We start from the raw sequence: 24,572 nt of genomic DNA, 5'->3' as shown, positions 1-24,572 counted from the left end.
CCTCTAATCTATCCTGCCAAAGAATAACCCTTTCTGGCTTAAGCCCTCCCTTCACCACCTCCAGTTTAAATTCCATTTGGAATATTTTGGAGGACCAAGAAACCAAGAAGAACCAAGAAAGCACTGCTGTAATATCTTCCCTAACAAGCAATGCAACACCTCCACCTCTTGCCCCTCCAATTCTATCACACCTGAAGCAACGAAATCCTGGAATATTTAGTTTCCAATCACAGCCATCCTGCAACCATGTTTCACTAATCACCACAACATCATACTTCCAGGTGTCAATCCAGGCTCTAAGCTCATCCACCTTTGTTACAATGTTCCTAGCATTAAAATATATACATTTAAAAAACCCACCGCCTCTTATTCTCTGTTTATTATCTTTTTCTTCTTTCTCCCCAACATGTTGGGTCTGAGTGCTTCCCTTCTCTGCCTCCAGCCTCACACACTGTCTACCAGCTTTCTCTATTTGAGTCCCTCCCCCCAACCGTTCTAGTTTAAAGTCACATCAGTAGCCTTTGCAAATCTTCCCGCCAGGATATTGGTTCCCATCGGGTTCAAGTGCAACCCGTCCTTTTTGTACAGGTCACACCTTCCCCAAAAGAGGTCCCAATGATCCAGAAACTTGAATCCCTGCCCTCTGCACCAGTCCCTCAGCCACGCATTTATCCTCCACCTCACTCCATTCCTACTCTCACTGTCGCGTGTCGCGTGGCACAGGCAGTAATCTTGAGATTGTTACTTTTGCGGTCCTTCTCTTTAACCCTCTTCCTAACTCCCTAAATTCTCCTTTCAGGACCTCTTCTCTTTTTCTACCTATGTCATTGGTACCTATATGTACCACGACCTCTGGCTCCTCTCCCTCCCATTTCAGTTCTTGAAATGTTTCTGAAAGCCAGTGATATGCCTAGCTGCATGGGTCAACTTGTTGTTTGTATTGGTCGGGTCAGTGGCCAGCTCCGGGACCGTAACCCTGTAAGTACAGTAAAACACCTGCAACGTTTGCGGTGCTGGTCTATTACTATTCCAACAAACCTAGAATTGACTTTTTGATTTAAAATGTATTCTAATATATTTTTCCAGTGAATCAGTTAAGGTTCATATATTGGCATAGGTAGATAATTCATTAAAGAACAGAATACAGGATCAGTTTTCATTCGAAGATTGCCTTACATGCTTAACCCGAACTGAGTGTGAAGTTCTGAATCAGTGAGCCTGATTTATTTATCATAAATTCCTTATAGCAGATTATTTCGTAAGGGAATCTGGTAGATTTGTCCTTCCCACCTAGTTTTGAACAGTAGGCTATATTAAGCTATTCCATTTGATTTCTAATCATAAACTACTTAAAAACACATCTCATTTGCCTTTAGAAACATAGAAAAATAGGTGCAGGAGTAGGCCATTCGGCCCTTCGAGCCTGCACCGCCATTCAATATGATCATGGCTGATTATCCAACAGTATCCTGTACCTGCCTTCTCTCCATACCCCCTGATCCCTTTAGCCACAAGGGCCACATCTAACTCCCTCTTAAATATGGCCAATGAACTGGCCTCAACTACCTTCTGTGGCAGAGAGTTCCAGAGATTCACCACTCTCTGTGTGAAAAATGCTTTTCTCATCTCGGTCCCAAAGGATTTCCCCTTTATCCTTAAACTGTGACCCCTTGTCCTGGACGTCCCCAACATCGGGAACAATCTTTCTGCATCTAGCCTGTCCAACCCCTTAAGGATTTTGTAAGTTTCTATAAGATTCCCCCCTCAATCTCATAAATTCTAGCGAGTACAAGCCGTGTCTATCCAGTCTTTCTTCATATGAAAGTACTGACATCTCAGGAATCAGTCTGGTGAACCTTCTCTGTACTCCCTCTATGGCAAGAATGTCTTTCCTCGGATTTGGAGACCAAAACTGTACGCAATACTCCAGGTGTGGTCTCACCAAGACCCTGTACATCTGCAGTAGAACCTCCCTGCTCCTATACTCAAATCCTTTTGCTATGAATGCTAACATACCATTCGCTTTCTTCGCCTGCTGCACCTGCATGCCCACTTTCAATGACTGGTGTACCATGACATCCAGGTCTCGTTGCATCTCCCCTTTTCCTAATCGGCCACCATTTAGATAATAGTCTACTTTCCTGTTTTTGCCCCCAAAGTGGATAACCTCACATTTATCCACATAATACTGCATTTGCCATGCATTTGCCTACTCACCCAGCCTATCCAAGTCACCTTGCAGCCTCCTAGTATCCTCCTCACAGCTAACACTGCCCCCCAGCTTCGTGTCATCCACAAACCTGGAGATGTTGCATTCAATTCCCTCGTCCAAATCATTAATATATATTGTAAATAGCTGGGGTCCCAGCACTGAGCCTTGCGGTACCCCACTAGTCACTGCCTGCCATTCGGAAAAGGACCCGTTTACTCCTACTCTTTGCTTCCTGTTTGCAAGCCAGTTCTCTATCCACATCAATACTGAACCCCCAATACCGTGTGCTTTAACATCAATACTGAACCCCCAATACCGTGTTCTTTGAAAGACCAGAGTGAATTCATCCTCCCATAATGTTGTTCTAAAGAACTTAGTTAACTTTCACCTGGTATTGATGGAAATCATAATTTAGACCAGGTGCCACTTCAGCCCAATAAACTCCCTCTAGATATCCTTGAGTCATATCATAACCATGAATGGCTTATTATGTGTAAAAGTAGAAGATGTTACAGATGAAAAGTTACGGACCTGAAATGTTAATTCTATTTCTCACTCCATGTCCGCTGCCTGGCCATTTGAATACCTCCAACATTTTCTCAATTTATTTCAGATTTCCAGGATTTGCTTTTTTTTGCCTGGTTATTTCTATTCTTCAAGGGGTTGTAGCATTCGATGAGGAGCAAATTAATATTACTGAGCATGTTTTCCTATACTTTCTTTTATACTACACTCTTCCTTACACTGAGAATGAGTTCTTTCCAGACAGAATTTAATGTGTGGTCCTTTTTCTTGCTAAATATTCATGGTCAGACTGCAATAACATGCAAAGCAGGATCGGAGCATGGCAAGGTTCCCCGAGGTTGAAAAACTGAAAACGGGAAAGTACTATATTCCCCAGAGGGCTTGAGAAATAGAATAACACGACATCCTCAACAGTGAGGGGGAGCAGCCGGAGGTTGTTGTGCATGTTAGCACGAATGATAGAAGTTGGAAGAGGAAGGAGGTTCTGCAACAAGATTTTATGGAATTGGGCAGGACTGAAAAGCAGGACCTACAGGGTAGTGATCTCAGGATTGCTTCCAGTGCCTCGTGCTAGTGAAGGCAATAATAGGAAGATAGAGGATATGAATGTATGGCTGAGGAGTTGGTGCACGGGGCAGGGATTCTGATTTCTGGATCATTGGGATCTCTTCCAGGGCAGGGGTGACCTGTAGAAAAGGGACGGGTTGCACCTAAATTGGAGGGGGACCAACATCCTTGTGGGAAGGTTTGCTAATGTTACACGGGAGGGTTTAAACTAGATGGACAGGGGGGTGGGATCTCGTGCAGGACACAGGAGAGGCTAGAAGTTGGTATGGAGGGTGGTGTGGGAAAGATTAATGGACAGAATAGGCAAAAAGCCAAAGAGCGAGTATGGAGGGTTGGTTTAAACAGCAGGTATTTTTAATGCAAGGGGCTTGACGAGTAAGGCAGATGAACTTAGGCCATGGCTAGGTACAAGCAACTGGGACTTTGTAGCCATGACTGAAACCTGGTTAAGGGAGGGGAGGACTGGCAGCTCAATGTTGCGGGGTACAGGAGCTTCAGGAGAGATGGGGGTGAGGAAAAAAGAGGATGGGGAGTTGCATTGTTGGTTAAAGTGGATGTCACGGCTGTGTTCAGAGGTGACATTACGGATGGTTCGTCTAATGAGGCTATATGGGTGGAGCTGAGGAACAAGAAAGGGATGATCACCTTGTTTGGGGTGTACTACAGACCCCTGAATAGTCAACAGGAGTTAGAAGAGCAAATATGCCGGGAGATTGCAGATGGCTGCAGGTCAAATAAGGTTGTTGCAGGGGATTTCAACTTTCCCAATATAGACTGGGAAAATCATAGCGTGAAGGGTTTAGATGGGGTGCAATTCCTTAAAAGTGTTCAGGAGAGTTTTCTTAAACAGTATGTGGAGGCCCCCACACGTGAGAGGGCAACGCTGGATCTAGTATTGGGAAATTGGGAAGGGCAAGTTAATGAAGTGTGTGTGGAGGAGCCTTTTGGGGCAAGTGACCACAGTTCGATTAGGTTTACGATAATTATGGATCATGAGGGAGAGGGTCCACGTGTTAAAATGCTCAACTAGGGTAAGGCCAACTTTGAGGGTATGAGTGAATGTCTAGCTCAAGTTGACTGGAGCAGGTTATTTGAGGGGAAAGGAACATTGGCCACGTGGGATGTTTTTAAATGTACTGAAGAGAGCTCAGGATGTGTTAGAGTGAAGGCAAAGCAGGCAAACGTAAGGAAGCTTGGCTGATGAGGGAAATTGAGACGTTCGTTAAAAACAAGAAGGATGTATGGGACAGGTATAGGCAGCTGGGATCAAGTGTATCCCTGGAGGAGTTGTGGGAACTACGGAGCAAACTAATAAAGGAGATCAGAAGGGCAAATAGGGGCCAGGAGATAGCTCTGGTGGGTAGCATAAAAGATAATCCGAAAAGATTTTATAAATACATAAGGGGGAAAAGGGTAACTGGAGAGAGAGTGGGACCTCTCGGGAATAAAAGTGGTCACCTCTGTGTGGAGCCACAGGAGATGGGCAAGGTCTTCAATTAGTATTTCTCCTTTGTGTTTATCGAGGAGAAAGACAGTAGGATGGAGGAAATTGGAGCAGTGACTGGAATTGTCATGAGAGCAGTCAGGGTTACCGTCAAGGAAGTACTGAAGGTACTGTCGTGTTTGAAGGTAGACAAATCTCCGGGGCCTAATCAGATATATCCAAGGACATTGCAGGAAACTAGAAAGGAAATTGCATGAGCCCTGGTTGAAATTTATGAGTCGTCCTTAAATACAGGAGTGGTGCCAGAGGATTGGAGGGTGGCAAATGTTGTGCCTCTTTTCAAGAAGGGAAAATGCTGGGAACTATAGGCCGGTGAGCTTAACATCTGTAGTTGGTAAGTTACTGGAGAGTATTCTGAGGGAGAGAATATACAGAGATATTCAGAGATCGCTGAATGGATAACAAATAGGCTCCCTGGAAGGAAGCAGAGGGTGATGGTAGAAGGTTGCTTTTCAGAGTGGGGGGGGGCTGTGACTAGTGGTGTGCCACAGGGTTTGGTGCTGGGCCCGTTACTGTTTGTCATCTAGATCAATGACTTGGATGAGAACATACAAGGCAAGATGAGCAAGTTTGCTGATGATACAAATGTTAGTAGTCTTGCAGATGGTGAAGTTGGTTGTGAAGGATTGCTGCAGGATCGATTGGCCAGGTGGGCAGAAGACTGGTTCTTCTTCTTCTTGCTTATGGCGTGCACAGCCTAAAGTTGTACGACAACTTGTTCTATTTGATCTTATTTGATTGTGCACGCCGGGTTGATTGCATTCGTCGAAACAGGGCGGACCACGTGAAGGTTGCAATCTCCCACCCCGGAGGAATGGTTGATGGAATTTAATACGGAGAAGTGTGAGGTGTTGCATTTTGGGATGTCAAACAAGGGCAGGACCTACACAGTAAATGGTAGGCCTCTGGGTAGTGTTGTTGAGCAGAAGGATCTAGGAGTACAAGTGCATGGTTCCTTGAAGGTCGAGTCGCAGGTAGATAAGGTGGTCAAAAAAGCTTTTGGCACTTTCGCCTTCATCAGTCAGAGTATTGAGTATAGAAGTTGGGAGGTCATGTTGCAGTTGTATAAAATGTTGGTGAGAACACATTTAGAATATTGTGTTCAGTTCTAGGCACCATGTTATAGGAAAGATATTGTCAAGCTTGAAAGGGTTCAGAGAAGATTGACGAGGATGTTGCCAGGACTAGGTGGTGTGAGCTATAGGGAGAGGTTCAGTAGGCTGGTTCTCTATTCCATGGAGCGCAGTAGGATGAGGGAGATCTTATAGAGGTATACAAAATCATGAGAGGAATAGATCGGGTAGATGCACAGAGTCTTTTACCCAGAGTAGGGAATCGAGGACCAGAGGACATAGGTTCAAGGTGAAGGGCAAAAGATTTAAGGTAATTCAAGATCTCTCCCGAGTTTAAAAAAAAAAAAAAAAAAGTGGTAAGCACGTAGAATGTACGTAGCGGGTACGTTGGAGCTCAGGACGTCTCTTAGCGGCTCGTAACGTTAACGGCAGGTACTCGGGAAACGCGGTAAGCTCGTGAAGATTTTTCAACATGTTTAAAAATTGTCCACGAGAGCCCCGAGTACCTATGAGCGGCTATTACCGTAATTCTCTGAGTTCGAATCAGGGGAAACTAGGGAGAACTCTTGAATTAGCTCGTCCAGTGGGACAGGCTCTTAAATAGGAATCCGAGGGGTAACTTTTTCACACAGGTGTATGGAACAAGCTGTCAGAGGAGGTTGTTGAAGCTGGGACTATCCCATCACTTAAGAAACAGTTGGACAAGTACATGGATAGGAAAGGTTTGGAGGGTTATGGACCAAGCGCAGACAAGTGGGACTAGGGTAACTGGGACATTGTTGGCCGGTGTGGGCGAGTTGGGCCGAAGGGCCTGTTTCAACACTGTATCAGTCTATGACTCTAGCACCTTTTAAAACGATTGATTAATGAAAATGCTTATTAAACAATGTGCTTAATATAAAGATTCATATGAATTAAAATAAAATACGATTAAAAAGTACCTTACATCTTCCTTAGTTAGTTCCCTAAAAGAAAAGGATGAAAGTAAAATAATATAATGCTGAACTAAGATGGCATTGGTACTTATAATAAAAGTAAATATAATGCACAGGATGGAAATGAGGTGACAATAATTTACATGAAAAGTGTGTAACTGGTGTCTGTCATTGCACAGATATTTTACTGCTCCGAAGCAAATGTTCCACAAGGTAAAATTGACCTTATATGTACAAATGTATATAAAGAGATTCCCTTCTTCGCTCTCCTGCCATGAAGAAGGGTGGAGATTGTGAAGTGATTGACATTCGATTGGGGATGGATGGGTGGGAGGTGCAGAGGAACGGAAGACCACCGGTGAGGAGAAGGGCTATGTTAGTCAATCAAAGAGATGATTGGGGCAGGAGGAGCTTGAGGATACTGATGGGAAGAGGAGTGGGATGGCCCAATAATTAACAATCTAAAGTTAAAGAACAAACCTACCTCTGCAGAAAATTGATTCTATGGACTTCCTGTTATGGCTCTTTTACCAAAGCAGGTTTCAACCCTCCGGTTTGGACCTGTTTCAGTTATTGAATCCCTCAATATACATGGTCAAACTATTAACAACAAAATAAGACATATTGGCATAAGTAAAAGCCTGCTGCTTTTCCAACTGTTCATTCATGTTAAATTCTGAAGGGGAAAAATGTAATTGTACAGGTCCCTGCTCTGAATTTCTGCTATTAAAATAAAGTTTCAGAAGAAATAGTGCAATTACAGTTTTCAAAATATCATTTAATATCATGACACAAGCCCCCCATCCACCCCGAAGTCCTTTGCATGTATGTGCATGTTGTACACATTGAAGTGCGCCGGTGTAAACTTTGGAGAATGGTTACTTAAAAAGAAATCTGTCACTGATCATCTAACACTGATGTGCACAAAACATTTTTCTTGGTCTTCACTTGTTAAGTAGGTTTGTTTAAAGTAGGAAACCTGCAGGCGCAATTCTTAAATGTTGTGATTCAGTTCATGCCTATGCTTTATTTTATCAATATGAGCACTTTCAGCAGTAAGGGTGCCAATATTATGTTGGTGCGGTCATTGAATGCCTGAGGAAGAAAAATATACGAGAGAAATAATCCTTCTATTGCTGTTCAGTGGTGGAATCAATTTAACTTTTCCATATAATGTCTGAAACAGAAACTTGCATTGTTTAATCGCTCACCTCCAAATTAGATCTTCCGAACCTCAACTGCTCATTTTCAGTTGCTGATACTTCATATTTAAAAAAAAAGATTTTTTATGTTACTTTTCAGTAAGATGTCACAATAGACTAGTTGGGAGTAAAATTGGAGGTGACCTTCAATGCTATCACATTCGTGAGGCGGAGAATTCTATGCTGTGTTTTAAGTGTAATGTAGTAGTTGTAGTGAGGATTTGTATTGTTATAGATAATAAGTATAATTCCAGTTCTGGAGCAAAAAAAGTTTCCTAATTGAAATTTGATCCAGATGCAATGACAACATTCTAAATAAAGAATTTTGACTGAATATGGTCCACTTACCTATATTTTGGCTGGTGAGAATCAAAAAGAACCCGGCATGCAGTTGCATTATCATGTTCTGCAAAAAATCTGAACAGAAAGGAAGATGAACATTGTGTTTTATTCGATTAACACACAAAGGAGCAGATGGGGAACAATAGAAAAGACAATGTGTAAGGCCTGCTCAACCCCAGGAAGGCTGCTGGACCAGATGGCATCCCAGGGAGAGTATTGCGGGACTGTGCAGACCAGTTAGCGGAGGTTTTCAGCAAAATCTTTAACCTCTCTCTGTTAACGTGCACTGTCCCTAAATGCTTTAAGACTGCTACCATCGTGCCTGTACCCAAAACAACATTCATTAAGAGCTTGAATGACTATAGACCTGTTGCTCTCACTTCGACCGTGATGAAATGTTTTGAACGGCTGGTCCTGGCCCACATTAAGTCCTCACTCCCACCCACCCTGGATCAGCATCAATTTGCGTATAGAGCAAATAGATCAACGGAAGATGCCATCAACACAGCTCTACATTCTGCACTGACACATCTGGAGCGTCCTGGCTCATATGTGAGGATGTTATTTGTAGACTTTAGTTCTGCATTTAATACGATCATCCCCAGCAGAATGGTGGACAAACTGTCTGATCTGGGTATTAATGCAATAACATGCGGATGGATTAGGGACTTTCTAACAGATCGCCCACAGACTGTCAGGATGGGGTCCAGTTACTCCCCGGTCCTGACGCTCAGCACAGGAGCGCCACAGGGTTGTGTGCTGAGTCCCATTTTGTACACAATATACACTTATGATTGTATACCAACACACAGTACAAATAGGATCATTAAGTTTGCGGACAACACGACTGTGGTGGGACTGATAGGCAACAACGACGAGTCTGCCTACAGGGATGAAGTCCAAAAACTGACTGTCTGGTGTACCAAAAACAACCTGGTACTCAATCCATCGAAGACGAAGGAGCTGGTCGTTGACTTCAGGAGGAAGAGGAGAGAGGAACCGGCTCCTCTATACATCAAAGGAGACATGGTGGAGAGAGTCACTGGCTTTAAGTTCCTGGGAATAAACATCTCCCAGGACCTTAAGTGGCAAATGAACACCGTCACTCTCGTGAAGAAGTCACATCAGCGGCTGTATTTCCTGAGGTCTCTGCGGAGAGCAAACGTCTCACAGCCGCTGCTGTTGTCCTTCTACCGATGCGCCGTAGAGAGTATCCTCTCCTATGGAATCCTGGTGTGGTTTGCTAGCTGTACTGTGGCTGAGAGGAGGGCGTTGCAGGGAATTATAAAAACTGCGCAGAACATTACAAACGCCCAACTGCCCTCCTTGGATGACATATATAGGGCCCGATGCTTGCGCCGGGCCACAAATATCAAGCAGGACACATCCCACCCTGCCAACCACCTTTTTACTCTGCTACCCTCTGGGAGGCGATTCAGGACTCTGAAGGCTCGCACCGGTAGACTAAAGAATAGTTTCTACCCATGTGCGATAAAAGAGCTAAATTCCAACAGAGAATGCTGGGGAAGCAAAATGTAATTCTAAGAAATGCCGCCAAATTCTTTTAAATTCTTTTAAATTCTTTTAAAACACCTATTTATTTTTACTAATAAATGTACATATGTGTCAATGTTTGTCGTGTTTGTATTGTTTTTAACCGGAGGAGATGTAATGGAATTTCGTTGCACAGTATTGTGCAATGACAATAAACGTATTCATTCATTCATTCATTCAATGTATACTTACACCAAGTTATACAACCCCAACATCCCCATTCCTCTGAAGTCTGTCTTTGGGTCATCACCTTGGAAACCTATTTCACACCACTGCCTACTAATTCGGCCATCCAACGTTACATCAGGGCGAAGGGAGGTCCACAGCTGACAGAAAGCAGAGAGAAAAAAAATCTGATTAAATTATAATAGGTAAATAATTAGAATTCAAATGCAATCTCCAATCATCAATGGGATTAATGTATGTAATAGTTTTGAATAAAATGGGTCAGTGCAGTGCAGCTGCTGTTGTTAAAATAGACATTGTTCCTTTTCGGAACTGATGAGGGAGCAGGAAACCATGGTAATACACTGGAGCATTGTAACCTAGAAAACTCAGGAATGCACTCTGATTCAGAAATTATTCTTATTTCTTCTGTCTCCATGACCAAACCAGTTGCCTCCTGGATTGATGACTGACTGGAAGAATCCCAGATGGGAAGGCCACAGCTGGGGACAATTCAGGATCCCCCACTTCAAAAAAAACGTGGTGATGATGAAGCTAGAAGGAAATCATTCTGTCAACTGTATAGTGGGGATGATTGGTATAAGGTAATATAAGGGTTAAACATACATGTCAGCTCAAACAGAGTTGTCTGCCAAGCAGGATCGCTTAGAAAAACAATTAGATGTTTCAAAAATAATTTTGCTCACTTGGAAGAAGTTGGCCTCATATCATGCAGCTACAAGGACATATAGTGAGACAAGACAAACGTTGGTTCACAGGGACAACCAAGATTAGCTTAATTCTGATATAATAAATGATCTCTGTTCCTATCACCAAGGAGGATACCTAGTTTTAAAAATAGTCATACAGCATGGAAACGGATTGTGCTGTGTGACTCTAAGACTAAACCACATTACTCGATGCCATAGATTCAGTAAAAAACTAATTATTTTAAAATGTTCATCTCATATGACTGCAGTGGGATGGAGAATATAATTACTGCATTTACTGCTAGTTTTATCGTCTACTAACCTTCAACAGCATTTCTTCATGATGTGTATTTTCTGAATCATATTGATCTTTGCGGAGTTTTTCCACTTCTGCAATCAATCTTGTATATCCTACAATCTGTTGGAGACAGGCCTGCAGAGAAATCCCAAACCTTGGCAAAATAGAAAAGCATTTTCAGCACATTTATTTTGAGATAGATTATTATTCATACACATGCAATGGAATCAGGAAGTTTTCAAATATCTCATCTATATTGTCAATTGTTCCATTCATATTAAATACACGTTAAACGTTAATATGAACAACACTTCAGCAGGAACGGCATAAATATGAAATCGTGGACAGATTCACTTTCATATTCTATGTGTGGAAGGTTAATTATCATCACATATTTTGTATTTACATTTGAAATTACAGTAAATTGTAATACGTGACCAGAGTTCATAGAAGAAAGTTTAAATGTCATTACTGTGGATTGGTGTCGGGATTAATCTTTTTCAGCTGCATTATATTATCAACAGTCTTCTCTATATCATCCATATGGGCGACCACAGCAGACTGGAGTACCTGCCACACAAATACAATGCAAGATACAACCAATCAATAGACAAACAGCATCTACTTCAACAAAAAGTTAAGAGTGGCATAGTGGTGCAGCGGTAGAGTTGCTGCCTTACAGCGCATACGGCGCCTGAGACACAGGTTCGATCCCGACTACAGGTGCTGTCTGTACAGAGTTTGTACGTTCTCCCGCGTTGATTTTCTCTGAGATCTTTGGTTTCATCCCACACTTGAAAGACATTTTAGGTTAATTGTCTTGATATAAAATGTAAAAATTGTCCCTGGTGTAAGATAGTGTTAATGTGCGGGAATCGCTGGTCAATGCGGACTTGGTGAGCCGAAGGGTCTGTTTCTGTGCTGTTTCTCTAAACTAAACTAAAAATAAGTTTGAAGCAATCTGATTTAACATTATGTTATTCGAGACCTCTAACAAGTAAATTGTGGAGAGATTTAAAAAAAAATATTCAGTCGAGTACAGATTTAAAAAGCAAAAGGTATTGAGAAGCGGTAGAATTGCTGTCTTACAGTGCCAGAGTCCTGGGTTCGAACCTGATCTCAGACGCTGCATTTACAGTGTTTATATGTTCTCCCTGTGACTGAGTGGGTTCTATCCCACTTTCCAAAGACGTGCTGGTTTGTAGATTAATTGGCTTCTGTAAATTGCACCTAGAGTGTAGAATGCGAAGCTGGGACAACATAGAACTAGTGTGATTGTTGGTCGGCGTGGACATGGTGGGCCAATAGGCCTGTTTCCACGCTGTATCTTTAAAACTAAAACTAAATTTAATAGAGGTCGACCACCAATTTTCCGGCACCCTTGGTTCCAGAGCCTTTCGGGATTATCCGTTTTGACAGACCAACAAAGGTCACGGCCTCTGAGAGGAGGCCAACGGTATCAGAACAGTCCCCCTAGGCCGCCAAGGCGCTGAGAAACCAGCCCACAAATACGGCATCGAAAGTGGGCTATGGGATTAGATTTACCAGCTTCAGCCAGGCCGCTGTTCCACAGCCCTGGCTAGAGGGGGCAAATGTGACGCCACGGCCGGCTTACCCGGCCGGGACACCGCATGTTTGGGAAATTTGGTGGTGATTTAAAGTGCATTCTCGTAAGTTTGTCCAGATTAAAGAAGGTGCCAGACGACCAGTTGCTGGAAAATCAGTGGTAGACCTGTATTTAATCTAAATGTAATAAAACTAAAATTAACTATGTTGGCAGTTATTAAATGAGGATGGTTATTTGAAAAAAGTTATGAAATTTGAAGTTAAAATGTTATTAAATATTCTATTTTTATATCTCTTAATATTTATTACTTTATACAATCTTTAAAGTTTACTCACATATATATTGATTATGTTATTTATCTTTGGGGGGGATTACTATATCATTTTTATAGTTATCATGTTTGTTTGTTAGCGCTGTTATGTTTATGTTTTTCTTCCTCTGGCTCATACTCATTTGGGGAGATCAAGCAGAATTGGACAATAAAGCAGGAAGACATGAATGATTGGAAGCATGGAAGGAGAAAAATAGGCCTGTGACCAGTACTTTAAAATGCATTGATGCAACATGGAAGCAGGGCACAGGTTGAAGAATCTAGTATCATATCTTAAGATTGGTATTAGTACATTTATTTTTATCATATGTATGATAAAAATATCGTCGGCTTGTCGGCTTCGGCAGCCGAGGGCTCCAACCAAGAAGCGGCCGTTCCAAGTGGCCCAGCCGCCGAAAGGACTCTCCCAACGCCGGGGCAAGACCACCCGGTGAGAACGGCCAGGGACATCGGGCCTCCGTACAGGCAATTGCGGTGGCCTCAATAGGCCTGACTTTGGGGTGAACATGGGATGGGGACTGGACATTGTGCCTTCCTCCACAGAGCTATCCACTGTGGGGGGATGATTTTTTTTGTCTAATTGTAGTCCTGTAGGTCTGTGTCCAAGATGGCTGCCGTGAAGAGAGAGTGGACGCTGGCGCGCTTTGGCTGCCGCTGCTCTCTTTTCACACTGTGTTTTTGATTTTCTGTTTTTGGATTGAATTCTGTTTTTAATTTGTGTCACTGTGATGTCTTTAATTACTTGTTTTATTCCGATTATATGTTTTTCTTTCCGATTACTATGTAAGGTGTCCTTGAGATGTATGAAAGGCACCCATTAAATAAAATTTATTATTATTATTATTATAAAGGATCATATATGCAGCAAAAATAAATTTGACATTTGCCACAAGAGATCGACGGTTTATGTGATCTCTCTGGCTTGCCACTCTGCACTGGACCACTTGCCAATATTGGTCCAGTGCACTGGCGAATCTGTGGAATTCTTTGCCACAGAAGGCTGTGGAGGCCAAGTCAGTGGATATTTTCACGGCAGAGATAGGTAGATTCTTCTTTAGTACACGAGTCAGAGGTTAAAGGGAGAAGGCAGGAGAATGAGGTTAGGAAGGAGCGATAGATCAGCCATGATTGAATGGCAGAGTAGACTTGATGGGCTGAATGGCCTAATTATACTCCTATCACTTGACCTTTTGACATGACCTTATAATAGGAACATGTATGTGAGGCTGTTCGACTACAGTTCAGCATTCAACACTATCATCCCTTACAAACTAATTGTCAAGCGCAAAGAACTGGGGCTCTACTCCGTATGAAACTGATTCCTCAACTTCTCATTGGCAGACTTCAATCAGTATAGATTGGCAACACTTCCTCCTTGCTGATCATCAGCACAGGGGCACCTCAGGGCTGCATGCCCTACTCACTCTATACCCATAACTACAGCCAGACACAGCTCTAACACTATTTTTTAATTTCCCATTGATACCACAACTCAGAGTACAGGAGGGGGATCGATAAGCTGGTTAATGGTGCCAGAATCTTGCTCTCAACTGTAGCAAGACGAAGAAGCTGATTGTTGAAACTGGAAGGGTATGCAGCGGGGACCATCACCTGTCTTCAATGGCGAGGTAGCAGTGGAGTGCGTCAACAGCTTCAAGTTCCTAAGCGTACACATCTCTGATGATCTATCCAGAGCCCAGCATATTGATGCAATCACAAAGAAAGCTCACCAATGTCTCTATTTCCTCAAGAGTTTGAGGAGAATTGGCACATCGGCAAATACGCTTTTGAGCCTCTACAAGTATATGCTGGAGAGCATACTGATTGTTTAGATCTCGGCCTACTCCCACCAAGAATAAAGAAAGCCGCAGAAAGTGGTGGACAATGCCAAGATCCCCACCATCGAAGGGATCGACAGGATGTTCAGCCTCGAAGGCAGCTAATATCAAAAGACACACCTGGCCATGCTCTCTTCTCATTTCTATCATCCGAAGAAGGTACAGGAGCCTGAGAACAGTTCCTTCCAACTCAAAAAACGCTATCTGAAATTAACCATCAAGCTTTTCAACCACCCTACTTAACTCCACCCATTAGTTCACCTAAGCGCTAAACCACTATTGATTTTGCACCGCTATGGTTGCAGTATATGCTGGGTTTTTTGCACCCTCATGTCTAATTTATTTACAATATCAAATAATTTATTGTACATTAATTTTTGTTTTGTATCTAATGTGCCTGTAGATCTGCAGCTAGAATTTCATTGTTCATATCCTACGCATATGACAAATAAATACTCTTGAATCTCTTGAAAATGTATTCACTTATATGCTGTGAATCTTTGGAATTCTGTTGCCCAGAGAGCAGTGGATACTCACCAATGGTTTCCGAGGACGGTTTTACAGAACAGGTATTCGAGCTAGTGAGAAAAGTACAGCCATGCTTTTACTGAATGACAGAATAGGCTCAAGGGGTCATATAACCTGCTTCTATTTCCTTTATACCCCAGATGATGCTCGAGTTCATCAGGACCAAAGATAGAGCAGATATTTGATCTATGATCTTTGATCAGGACCAAAGGATTGTTTCTAGAGGGAAAGCTTTTTATATTAAAGATAAGAAGCGATCTGAGAAAAATTAGAGAAATACTGTTATTTTAATAAGAAACAACTGTTAATTTTGCTTCAATGAGGATAAATCAAGATTAATTACGTATAAATAATGAATGAATTTCAGTTGGATATCGATACTCTCAAAGCTAAGAAGTGAGAAGAGGCACGGTTCAAATTTAATGTAGTGGTCGAAGGGGAATGGATTGCAATGGGGGAGGGGAACCCTAATGAAGTGAGTGACTGAGAACCACTGATAGTTAGAAAAAGTAACTCATGTTTTCCAATCTTACGGTACCTTTTGCATGTAGCAGGGCCAATGTAGAAAACTAAAGAAGATACAGTACTCAACATTTTGTGTTCTCTGCAAAGTTTAATTGCTGATTTTTTTCTTGCATTTCAATAATAAATAATGACTTTGGCTATTCTTATGTTGAAATATATAGCTTAGTGTAACAAGGAACCAAAATAACTATTTACATATTCACATTGAAAATTGGTGTCAAATTATAACAATGATAGTTTTAAAATAGTGGCTCTTCAAAGTGCATAAGAATGAAAGACAATTCTGGGTTTCAATTAGTGCAAGGTTAAATTAAAATGGATACCAAAATGGAAAAATGCATTTTAATTTCTTGAAATAAGCTGTTAACGATTTTTGTTGGTTTAAAAAAAGCAGAAAATTCATACATAATTTTGTGATTTATGAAAACTTTTATGAATAAATGTTTACACTGCCCATTCACACTCCTGTAAAATTATAGAAAGAAAACAGTTTAACCTGTTCACAGGCATTAGGTCAAATTTTCATAATGTTCATACAAAAATAAATGTCATGGCTCTGAAATGTCAAGATTTCAATTATCTAGGTTAATGAAATGCTTTAATGCAGAGCTTTATACCAACAGATTACTTATCTTTTTGAAATTATAACTGTACATTGGTAGAAAAGGGCAATTTCTAATGGTGGATTTAGCATCTGAGTTCATCAATTAAAAGGCTAGGTCCACAAATTAAATAGTTTTCCTAATTTACCAAACTTGTTAAATTTATAAGTAAAAAAATATAGAATTACAATAGAATTATATTGCAAGCATTGGTTAAAATAATCCCATAGATCGAAGTGTAAAAGTATCGATGACATATGGAAAAATAACATTAATATGAAGAAGGAGCAGAGGTGAAAAGAAGGGCAGATGAGAAGCAATGAATGAGATTAGAATAGACATTTAACATAACAGTGATTGAGCAGGGCAATTGAAGTATTTTCAATGCTTGCATGTGGTATTTTGTTAATGCTTGAGAATATTTTTGGTAAAACCATTAAGTGTTTATTTACTTTAAGTATACCCACTTCATTGCAATTGTTTGTGATCTACATAAGTCCATGAAAAGAGAAAAGATTTTGACATTTCATCTAATTACTTCTTTAGCGATAATTAGAAAATGAACATCTGAATCGGTAGCTCTTTTGTGTTTATTTTGGGTTTGAAAGAAATAGAAACAAACATGCATTTATGTTCAGCAACACTTAGTATAATCTTGTGTGCAACCGGTGTGCAGATTTTCCAGACTTTTGAAAGTTTTTTCTATTATACACTTGACATAATTTTAATTAACTGTTTTTTAAATGATTTTGCACATTAGAATGATAAATTCTCATTCCAATAAACCTGGTGGGATTAAAAGGGTGTGTAAGGGAGCGGGGTCCCTAGTGAGTTTTTAAAAAAGTGCCTGGTGTTAGATCCTGAGTGAGTTCAAAGGGAATGCGGAGAGCTGGAGCCCTGGTAAGAGAGCAACGTAATTGGTGAAAGGTTGCATTGTTACTGATCACAAATTACTCACATTATTCTATTCCAAATCTAGTATTTGTATGGTTTAAAAGATCAGAGCCATAACATTGTTTTATAGAGCAGCTTCTCACTTAGAAATATTGGTATTGTCACATTGTTAATTTTTAGGCCATATTTGGTGACGAAATGCATGTCCATACTGTTTGTACTTTGTTAATAATCATAAAGAGTACCAAATATTCTACTTACTTCATTCCGGGAGGATTTTAACGATGATTCTGTCAGGAAAATACAGAAATGAAATTATTCTACTGTGCAATCAAGGAAATCCAACAATTCATATTAAGCTGGAATAGTAAATTAACTTAATTGCATGGGGCTTAAAGTGATTGTTATTGTTTAATAAAGTTTTGTGGGGGCACTTACTAACTGCCTTAATGCAATTTGTGTCTTTAACAGCAGGATTGCACTTTCAGAATATAATAATGCAGTCAATATTACAAGAAGAGTATAGTTATGTTTAAAGATTTATATTTTCATTCTGCAAATCAGATTCCTTTTTGGTTTGGGGGAGGGTGACAAGCCCTTGCAACATTTTCCTCATAGTAAAAATAACGTGTAAGTCACAGGATTTAAAAATTAAAATCTGTAGCTTACCTATTTTCAGTGTCCTTTGAGCTCCAGGCTTTCTGCTGTAGCAGATTCTTTGCAATTCACATTTTCCAGTTATTTTTCTCAAGGCAAACTTGAGAAAACGCCACAGACAGGTGCAGTAAAAGTACCAACACAGTTGGACCAACATCCTGAAGCCAAACAATTAAATACAATTTCAGAAGAGACAGCTCCAGATATAAAATACTTTTAACAAATGATCAAATATCCTTCACTTAAGATCTAAGAACTTATAATCCATATTGAAGATTTGTTTTCAATTTTACCAGGAATGAATGTTAGATATGTAAAAAGTTACTTTACTCTCAGTTCATCAGATATCTTTGTTTCAACAAGACTGCCTCAGAATATTACCAATAATATCAATAGCTAAAATGGCATTGTTTGGGATCCCACGTCCTAATTCACATTTGATGTTATCCCTGGAGATCTCATTTAGATTACCACCCACAACCTACCTGCTTGTCATACACCATCCCATGCCCACCACCACAATTCTGTAACTCACTCATTTCCTATATTTAGAGACAAGGACAGGTACATTTAAAGAGAATAAAATATACCCAAATACTTGAGTAATTCCACTAATAATATTATGCTTCAGTGCTTCATATCTCATCCATAAGAATATCAACAATATTATATCAGTTTACAGAAAATAACATGGCTTTAAACTCATGTGAACATATAGTAGTTCAATACATGACATTAATAGCTAAACGTGATAACATTGAGGTTGTGAAAGCATGAATGATTAAAAAGACTTCTACTACAGATTTAATCTTGTTTCTGGGGCGTCACTTATTATTCATGTGGTATAAAAATATTCGTAGCCATTAAGGTTTTAGAAACAAATTCATAATTTTAAATTGCTCTCTCGAAAATATATCCTCATACATCCCATTCAAAGAACAATCGAATCATATGTAGTTGACTAAATATGTAATTGGTGCAATTTCCTGCGATGTATTTTACAAAGATTGGTATTTTTGTTCTATGTAATCGATTCCATTTTTTTTTTAAAGCACACTAAATGTGGATTGTAAGTCGCAAGCTGACACCCTGCTGGAGACAATGATGTGGTTATTGCCTTGTCCGTGTTGACTGACACAATGAACCTTTTCAAGCTTGACAATATCTTTCCTAGAACATGGTGCCCAGAACTGAACACAATATTTTAAATGCTTTCTCATCAATGTCATATACAACTGCAACATGACCTCCCTACATCTATACTCACTATGCCTGTGCCAATCTTTGAAAGAGTTATCCCCTTTCAACCGTAAACCCTGTTACATCTTCAGTCTCTGCTAAGGTAGCTGTTAATAGAACTGGTCTTACTGCCTTTTGTTAGGGACAGGGGAATAAAAGAGTTCTTGTTCTTTTTTGCTACTCAACAATCTTTACTGAGATGCACATATATAAAAAATGAAGAGCAATAGAACTGGGGTCAATGCTGAAGCTTCTATAATTATTAACACAGTTACACTCTATGTGTCAATTTGGATGAGAAACTGAGGGAGCCTTTAGTGCTCGCAGCCGCATCACATCTTCAGAGCAGAGGAAATATGAGGATTATAAATGAAGAAAATAAAAACTCTTGTTTTTAGCCAAATTTATAGATCAACTATTGTGATAGAAAATGATTTTATTCACTATATTACATTTATTACAAAGAAAAGCAGACTATATATTGGTGTGTTGTGCAATACTAAATATACTGAGAACTAATATGTGTAGGAAAGAACAGTTGATGCTGGTTTACATCGAAGATAGACACAAAATGCTGGAGTAACACAGGCAGCATCTCTGGAGAGAAGGAATGGGTGACGTTTCGGGTCGAGACCCTTCTTCAGACTGATGTCAGGGGAGTGGGTGGGACAGAGATAGAATGTAGTTGGAGACAGTAAGACTGGTGGGAGAACTGGAAAAGTGGAGGGTATGGAGAGAGAGGGAAAGCAAGGGCTATTTGAAGTTAGAGAAGCCAATGTTCATACCGCTGGGGTGTAAGCTACCAAAGCGACATATGAGGTGCTGTTCCTCCAATTTGCACTGGGCCGCACTCCGTCAATGGAGGAGGCCCAGGACAGAAAGGTCAGATTGGGAATAGGAGGGGGAGTTAAAGTGCTGTACAACCGGGAGATCAGGTAAGTTAAGGCAGACTGAGCTGAGGTGTCCAGGCTGGACGAGTTGACCAGGGAGTTGCGGAGGAAACGGTCTCTCTGTGGAAAGCAGAAAGGGGTGGAGATGGGAAGATGTGGCCAGTAATGGGATCCCACTGGAGGTGGTGAAAGTGTTGGACGATTATATGCTGTATGCGACGGCTGATGGGGTGGAAGGTGAGGACAAGTGGGACTCTGTCCTTGTTGCGAATGGGGGTAGGGGGAGCAAGAGCGAAGCTGCGGGATATCGAGGAGACCCTAGTGAGAGCCTCATCTATAATGGAATGGGAAACCCCCGTTTCCTAAAAAATGAGGGCATCTCCGATGATCTAGTCTGGAAAACCTCATCCTGGGCGCAGATGCCGCAGAGACGGAGGAATTGGGAGTAGGGGGATAGTCATTACAGGAAGCAGGGTAGAAAGAAGTATAGTCTAGATAGCTATGGGAGTCAGTAGGTTTGTAGTAGATGGCGGTCAATAGTCTGTCTCCTGTGATGGAGATGGTGAGATCCAGAAACGGTGGGGAGATGTCGGAGATGGTCCAAATGAATTTGAGTGCAGGATGGAAATTAGTTGTGAAGTTGATGGTCAGTGAGTTCTGCATGGGTGCAGGAGGCAACACCAATGCAGTCCTCAATGTAGCAGAGTTAGAGTTTGGGGATAGGGCCAGTGTACACCTGGAACAGTGATTGTTTGACATACCCTACAAAGAGGCATGCATAGCCGGGGCCCATGCGAGTGCCCATAGCTACGCCTTAGATATGGGGGGTGGGAGGAGTCGAAGGAGAAGTTGTTGAGGCTAAGGACTAGCTCTGCTAGGCGGAGAACAGAACTAAGCTATATTATTTTAGCAGTTCCCACTGACTTCCCAAGTCTACCCTTGATGCAGGTATAATGACTAGGCCGTCAATTACTAATTACAGTAATAATTCATGTTCATTATGTAAATTAAATCAATTGTTACAAAAACAACATAGGAACTAATTAAGAATTTAGCCTCTCCAGCCTATTGCACTATTCCATAAATGCATATTTGATCTGTAGCCCAATTTCCCATAGCCAACTTTTACTCATATCTTTCAATTAAGAAATATCTCCATTGCCAAGAGTTTTTTTGTTAACTAAAGGTGAAAGAGATATGCTACTTTGTAAGACATAAACTGCTGCTCAGCACGTCCAGCTTATGGTTTACCCTGTTAACATGCGGGTTATTCTGCAGTGGATACCCAACATGTTATTTGCATGTATGTTAGCCTTACCAAACTCTAGAATTTTAAATCATAGTCATCTTTTGTGTTTTGCCCTTTTTAATATCACTGCGAAATCAATGATAGCTATAGATTTTTACAAAGAGTTAAACTGTTTATAGTCATATAGTGAAAGGCTGGACTAGAGTGGATGTGGAGCAAATAGTAAAAGGCATGAATAGAGTGGATTTGGAGAGGCTGTTTCCACTAGTGGGAGAGTCTAGCACAAGCTGTGATAGCCTCAGAATTAAAGGACGTTCCTTTGGGAAGATGAAGAGGGATTTATTTAGCCGGAGGGTGGTGAATCTGTGCAATTCTTTGCCACAGGAGGCTGTGGAGGCCAAGTAAATGAATATTTTTAAGGCAGAGATCGATAGACTCTTTATTAGTACAGGTGTCAGGAGTTACGGCGAGAAGGCAGGAGAATGGGGTTAGGAGGGAGAGATAGATCAGCCATGATTGAATGGTGTAGATTTAATGGGCCGAATAACCTAATTCTACTCCTATCATTTATGACATTGTGATATTTTATGATATATTATGTTTTAGATTCCATTTTTTTAACCTGTTAACATTTTATAAAATGTTCATTAACACCTTCAGTTCCTTAGAAGATTGATGATTGGTATTATATCTGACTATTACTCGATCAAACTGCCACAGGTGTATGGTACAGAGCATACTGACTGGTTGCATCATGGCCTTGTTTACCAACCCGAAAGTCCAGGAATGAAGGAGACTAAAGAGAGTGATAGGCACTGCCTGTTCCATCACAAATATTACCTTCTCTGCCATCAAAAGGATCTAAAGACATTCATCAAAAAGGCAATATTTATAAAGACTCACGCCATCGGGAAGAATGTACTGGAGCCTGAGAACTGTGACCATTAGGTTCAAGAACAACGTCTTCCCAGCAACCATCCGGTTCTTGAACATTACAGAACTCTAATCTCAGCAACATATGATCTTCTATGGACAGTGTTTTTGATTGCACTACAGACTTTAATTTTCCCCCCACTGTTTTCCACTGTTCCGCAGCAAATAAGAATGCCATTGTTCTACTGTCTACATATGTGACAATTAATCGTCCTTGACTCTAAAATAATGCAGAACCCATATTCCTGATGGCACTGCAGTTCTAATGAAGGCAACCTGAATTATTTGTTTAAAACGGCTTTGATTTTACCGGAATAGAATAATATTCTGTTTCAGTAACGGTGCTTCATATCTCATCCATAAGAATATCAACAAAACTATTATATCCGTTTACACGAGATAACATGGCTTTAAACTCATGTGAACATATACATTAAGTCGTTCAATACATGACATTAATAGCTAAACGTGATAACATTGAGGTTGTGACAATATGCACCTTGAATGATTAAAATACGACAGATTTAGTCTCGTTTCCGAGGCGTCACTTAATATTCAGGTGGTATAAAGATATACCATTAAGGTTTTAGAAACGAATTCATAATTTTAAATTGGTCTCTCGAAAATATATCTTCATAATCATACATCCCATTCAAAGAACAATTGAATCATATGTAGTAAACTAAATATGTAATTGGTTCAATTTCCCGCGATGTATTTTACGAAGGCTGATATTTTTGTTTTGTTATCAATTCCATTTTTTCAAAAGCACACTAAATGTGGATTGTAAGCCGTAATTATTGTCTTATCCGTGTTAACTCATACTATGTGGTGCTGGGAGGATGCTGCCTGACTCCATTTGCTGCACCTCGGTGAGCTGTCGGCACTAAGGCACGTACAGCAGAGGGGATGGCCGCAGAATGCCACTGCAATCAGTCTGGCAGAGAGGCGGCAGTGCTACGTATTAATGAATTCCACGTTAAATTGTTTGAATCAACCTTCGAATACTTTCAATGAATATTTGTAAACCCTGAACGATGGATGTGAAGGATCCCCACCATTGCACACCCACACACGATAAATATATTCATACCCTACATCAACCTGATCCGAGCCGCCAGGCAATGGTATTATTGGGGAAATCCAACATCTACCCGCCGCACACCCAGGATTTCTTCACCCTGTTTATTTGAATGACTGCAAAGGGAGAACGTGGAATATAAATAATCGTCCATCTATCATTTGTCGGGTTGTTTTTGCTCCCAGCAGCAGGGAATGCACCAGGTGCCTGGGATGGTGGCGAGCGGAGGGGACACGCCGGTTGCCGGCCTGGAGGAGGGGATGCGGCTCCCACCGCCACCCATCCCTTCAACGTTAAACCTGTCCCGGCCATTGGTACCCGTTTCCCTTCTCGGTTGCGAACCCAAAGGCACAGAGAGAGACACTCACCTGCCTTCATGAGGCGGGGCGGGCCCGGCAACTCGCAGTCAGGCGGCTGGCTGGAGTGACGCTGTTACCATGGCAGAGACTGCGGCGGAAGTACAGGCAGCCGGCGCCGGAAGCGGCCACCGGACTCGGGCTGAAGCGCTGGAGGGAGGGAGGGAGGGAGCCGTGGTTCTGTGTGTGGAGCAAAGATCCAGTAGCGGTAACGTTGCGGGCAGCTCAGTCCCCCAGCGGTAACGTTGAGGGTCTTTGTTGTGGAGCTCAGTCCGCCAGCGGTAACGTTGCGGGCAGCTCCGCGCCGTGTGGAGCTCAGTCCGCCAGCGGTAACGCGGTGCCGCCGGGCTGACATGGCGGCCACGAGTCCCACCAGCGAGAAGTTGTCCAAAGGACAAAAAAAGATGCTGAGGAAGCAAGTTAAAGCGCAGCACGTTCTCCGAAAGAACGATGGCATCACAACGGTGTCCGGGCCGACTGAAGTAAGTCCGTTACTGTTGTTGGGAGTTTATTTTCGGAAAGTTGGTGTCGGTGCTGCAATCGGCGTTAAACGATTTAGAGTCATGAGAGTCATGCACCACGGAAACAGGCCCTTCGGCTCAATATGTCCCAGCTGGTCCCATTTGACCCACATCCCTCTAAACATTTCCCATCCATGTACCTGTACAAGTGTCCTTTAAAATGTGTTATAGTACCTGCGTCAACTACCTCTGGCAGCTCATCCCATATTCCCACCCTCTTCTAAGTGCAAAAAGGTGCCCCACAGATTCCTATTAAATCTTTCTCCTCTCATCT

General features: G+C 41.4%; 2 protein-coding genes across 3 annotated transcripts in view; one reads left to right on the top strand and one right to left on the bottom strand.

Annotated features, from left to right (window-relative positions):
• Positions 1–23,888, bottom strand: part of elmod1 (ELMO domain containing 1) — a 33,727-nt gene extending 9,839 nt beyond the window's left edge. Inside the window, exons 1-8 of one of the 2 annotated variants that reach the window (XM_033022684.1) lie at positions 23,790–23,888; positions 18,042–18,187; positions 17,634–17,662; positions 11,560–11,657; positions 11,112–11,241; positions 10,107–10,240; positions 8,367–8,435; positions 6,823–6,846 (exon numbers count right to left, since the gene is read on the bottom strand). In XM_033022684.1, the coding sequence (XP_032878575.1) occupies positions 6,823–6,846; positions 8,367–8,435; positions 10,107–10,240; positions 11,112–11,241; positions 11,560–11,657; positions 17,634–17,662; positions 18,042–18,186 (629 nt within the window). In that variant the 5' untranslated portion in view covers position 18,187; positions 23,790–23,888. The remainder of the gene's footprint in view (positions 1–6,822; positions 6,847–8,366; positions 8,436–10,106; positions 10,241–11,111; positions 11,242–11,559; positions 11,658–17,633; positions 17,663–18,041; positions 18,188–23,789) is intronic. The other variant, XM_033022685.1, reaches the window with a different exon arrangement.
• A 20-nt stretch (positions 23,889–23,908) lies between these two features.
• alkbh8 (alkB homolog 8, tRNA methyltransferase) overlaps positions 23,909–24,572 on the top strand; it is a 37,517-nt gene continuing 36,853 nt past the window's right edge. Inside the window, exon 1 of the mRNA XM_033022683.1 lies at positions 23,909–24,259. Coding sequence (XP_032878574.1) covers positions 24,131–24,259 — 129 coding nt within the window. The 5' untranslated portion in view covers positions 23,909–24,130. The remainder of the gene's footprint in view (positions 24,260–24,572) is intronic.

This window comes from Amblyraja radiata, chromosome 6 (genome assembly GCF_010909765.2).
Source record: "Amblyraja radiata isolate CabotCenter1 chromosome 6, sAmbRad1.1.pri, whole genome shotgun sequence".
Taxonomy (NCBI): Eukaryota; Metazoa; Chordata; class Chondrichthyes; order Rajiformes; family Rajidae; genus Amblyraja; species Amblyraja radiata.
The sequence above is the reverse complement of the archived record's forward strand: the minus strand, read 5'-3'. Positions and strand labels throughout refer to the sequence as shown.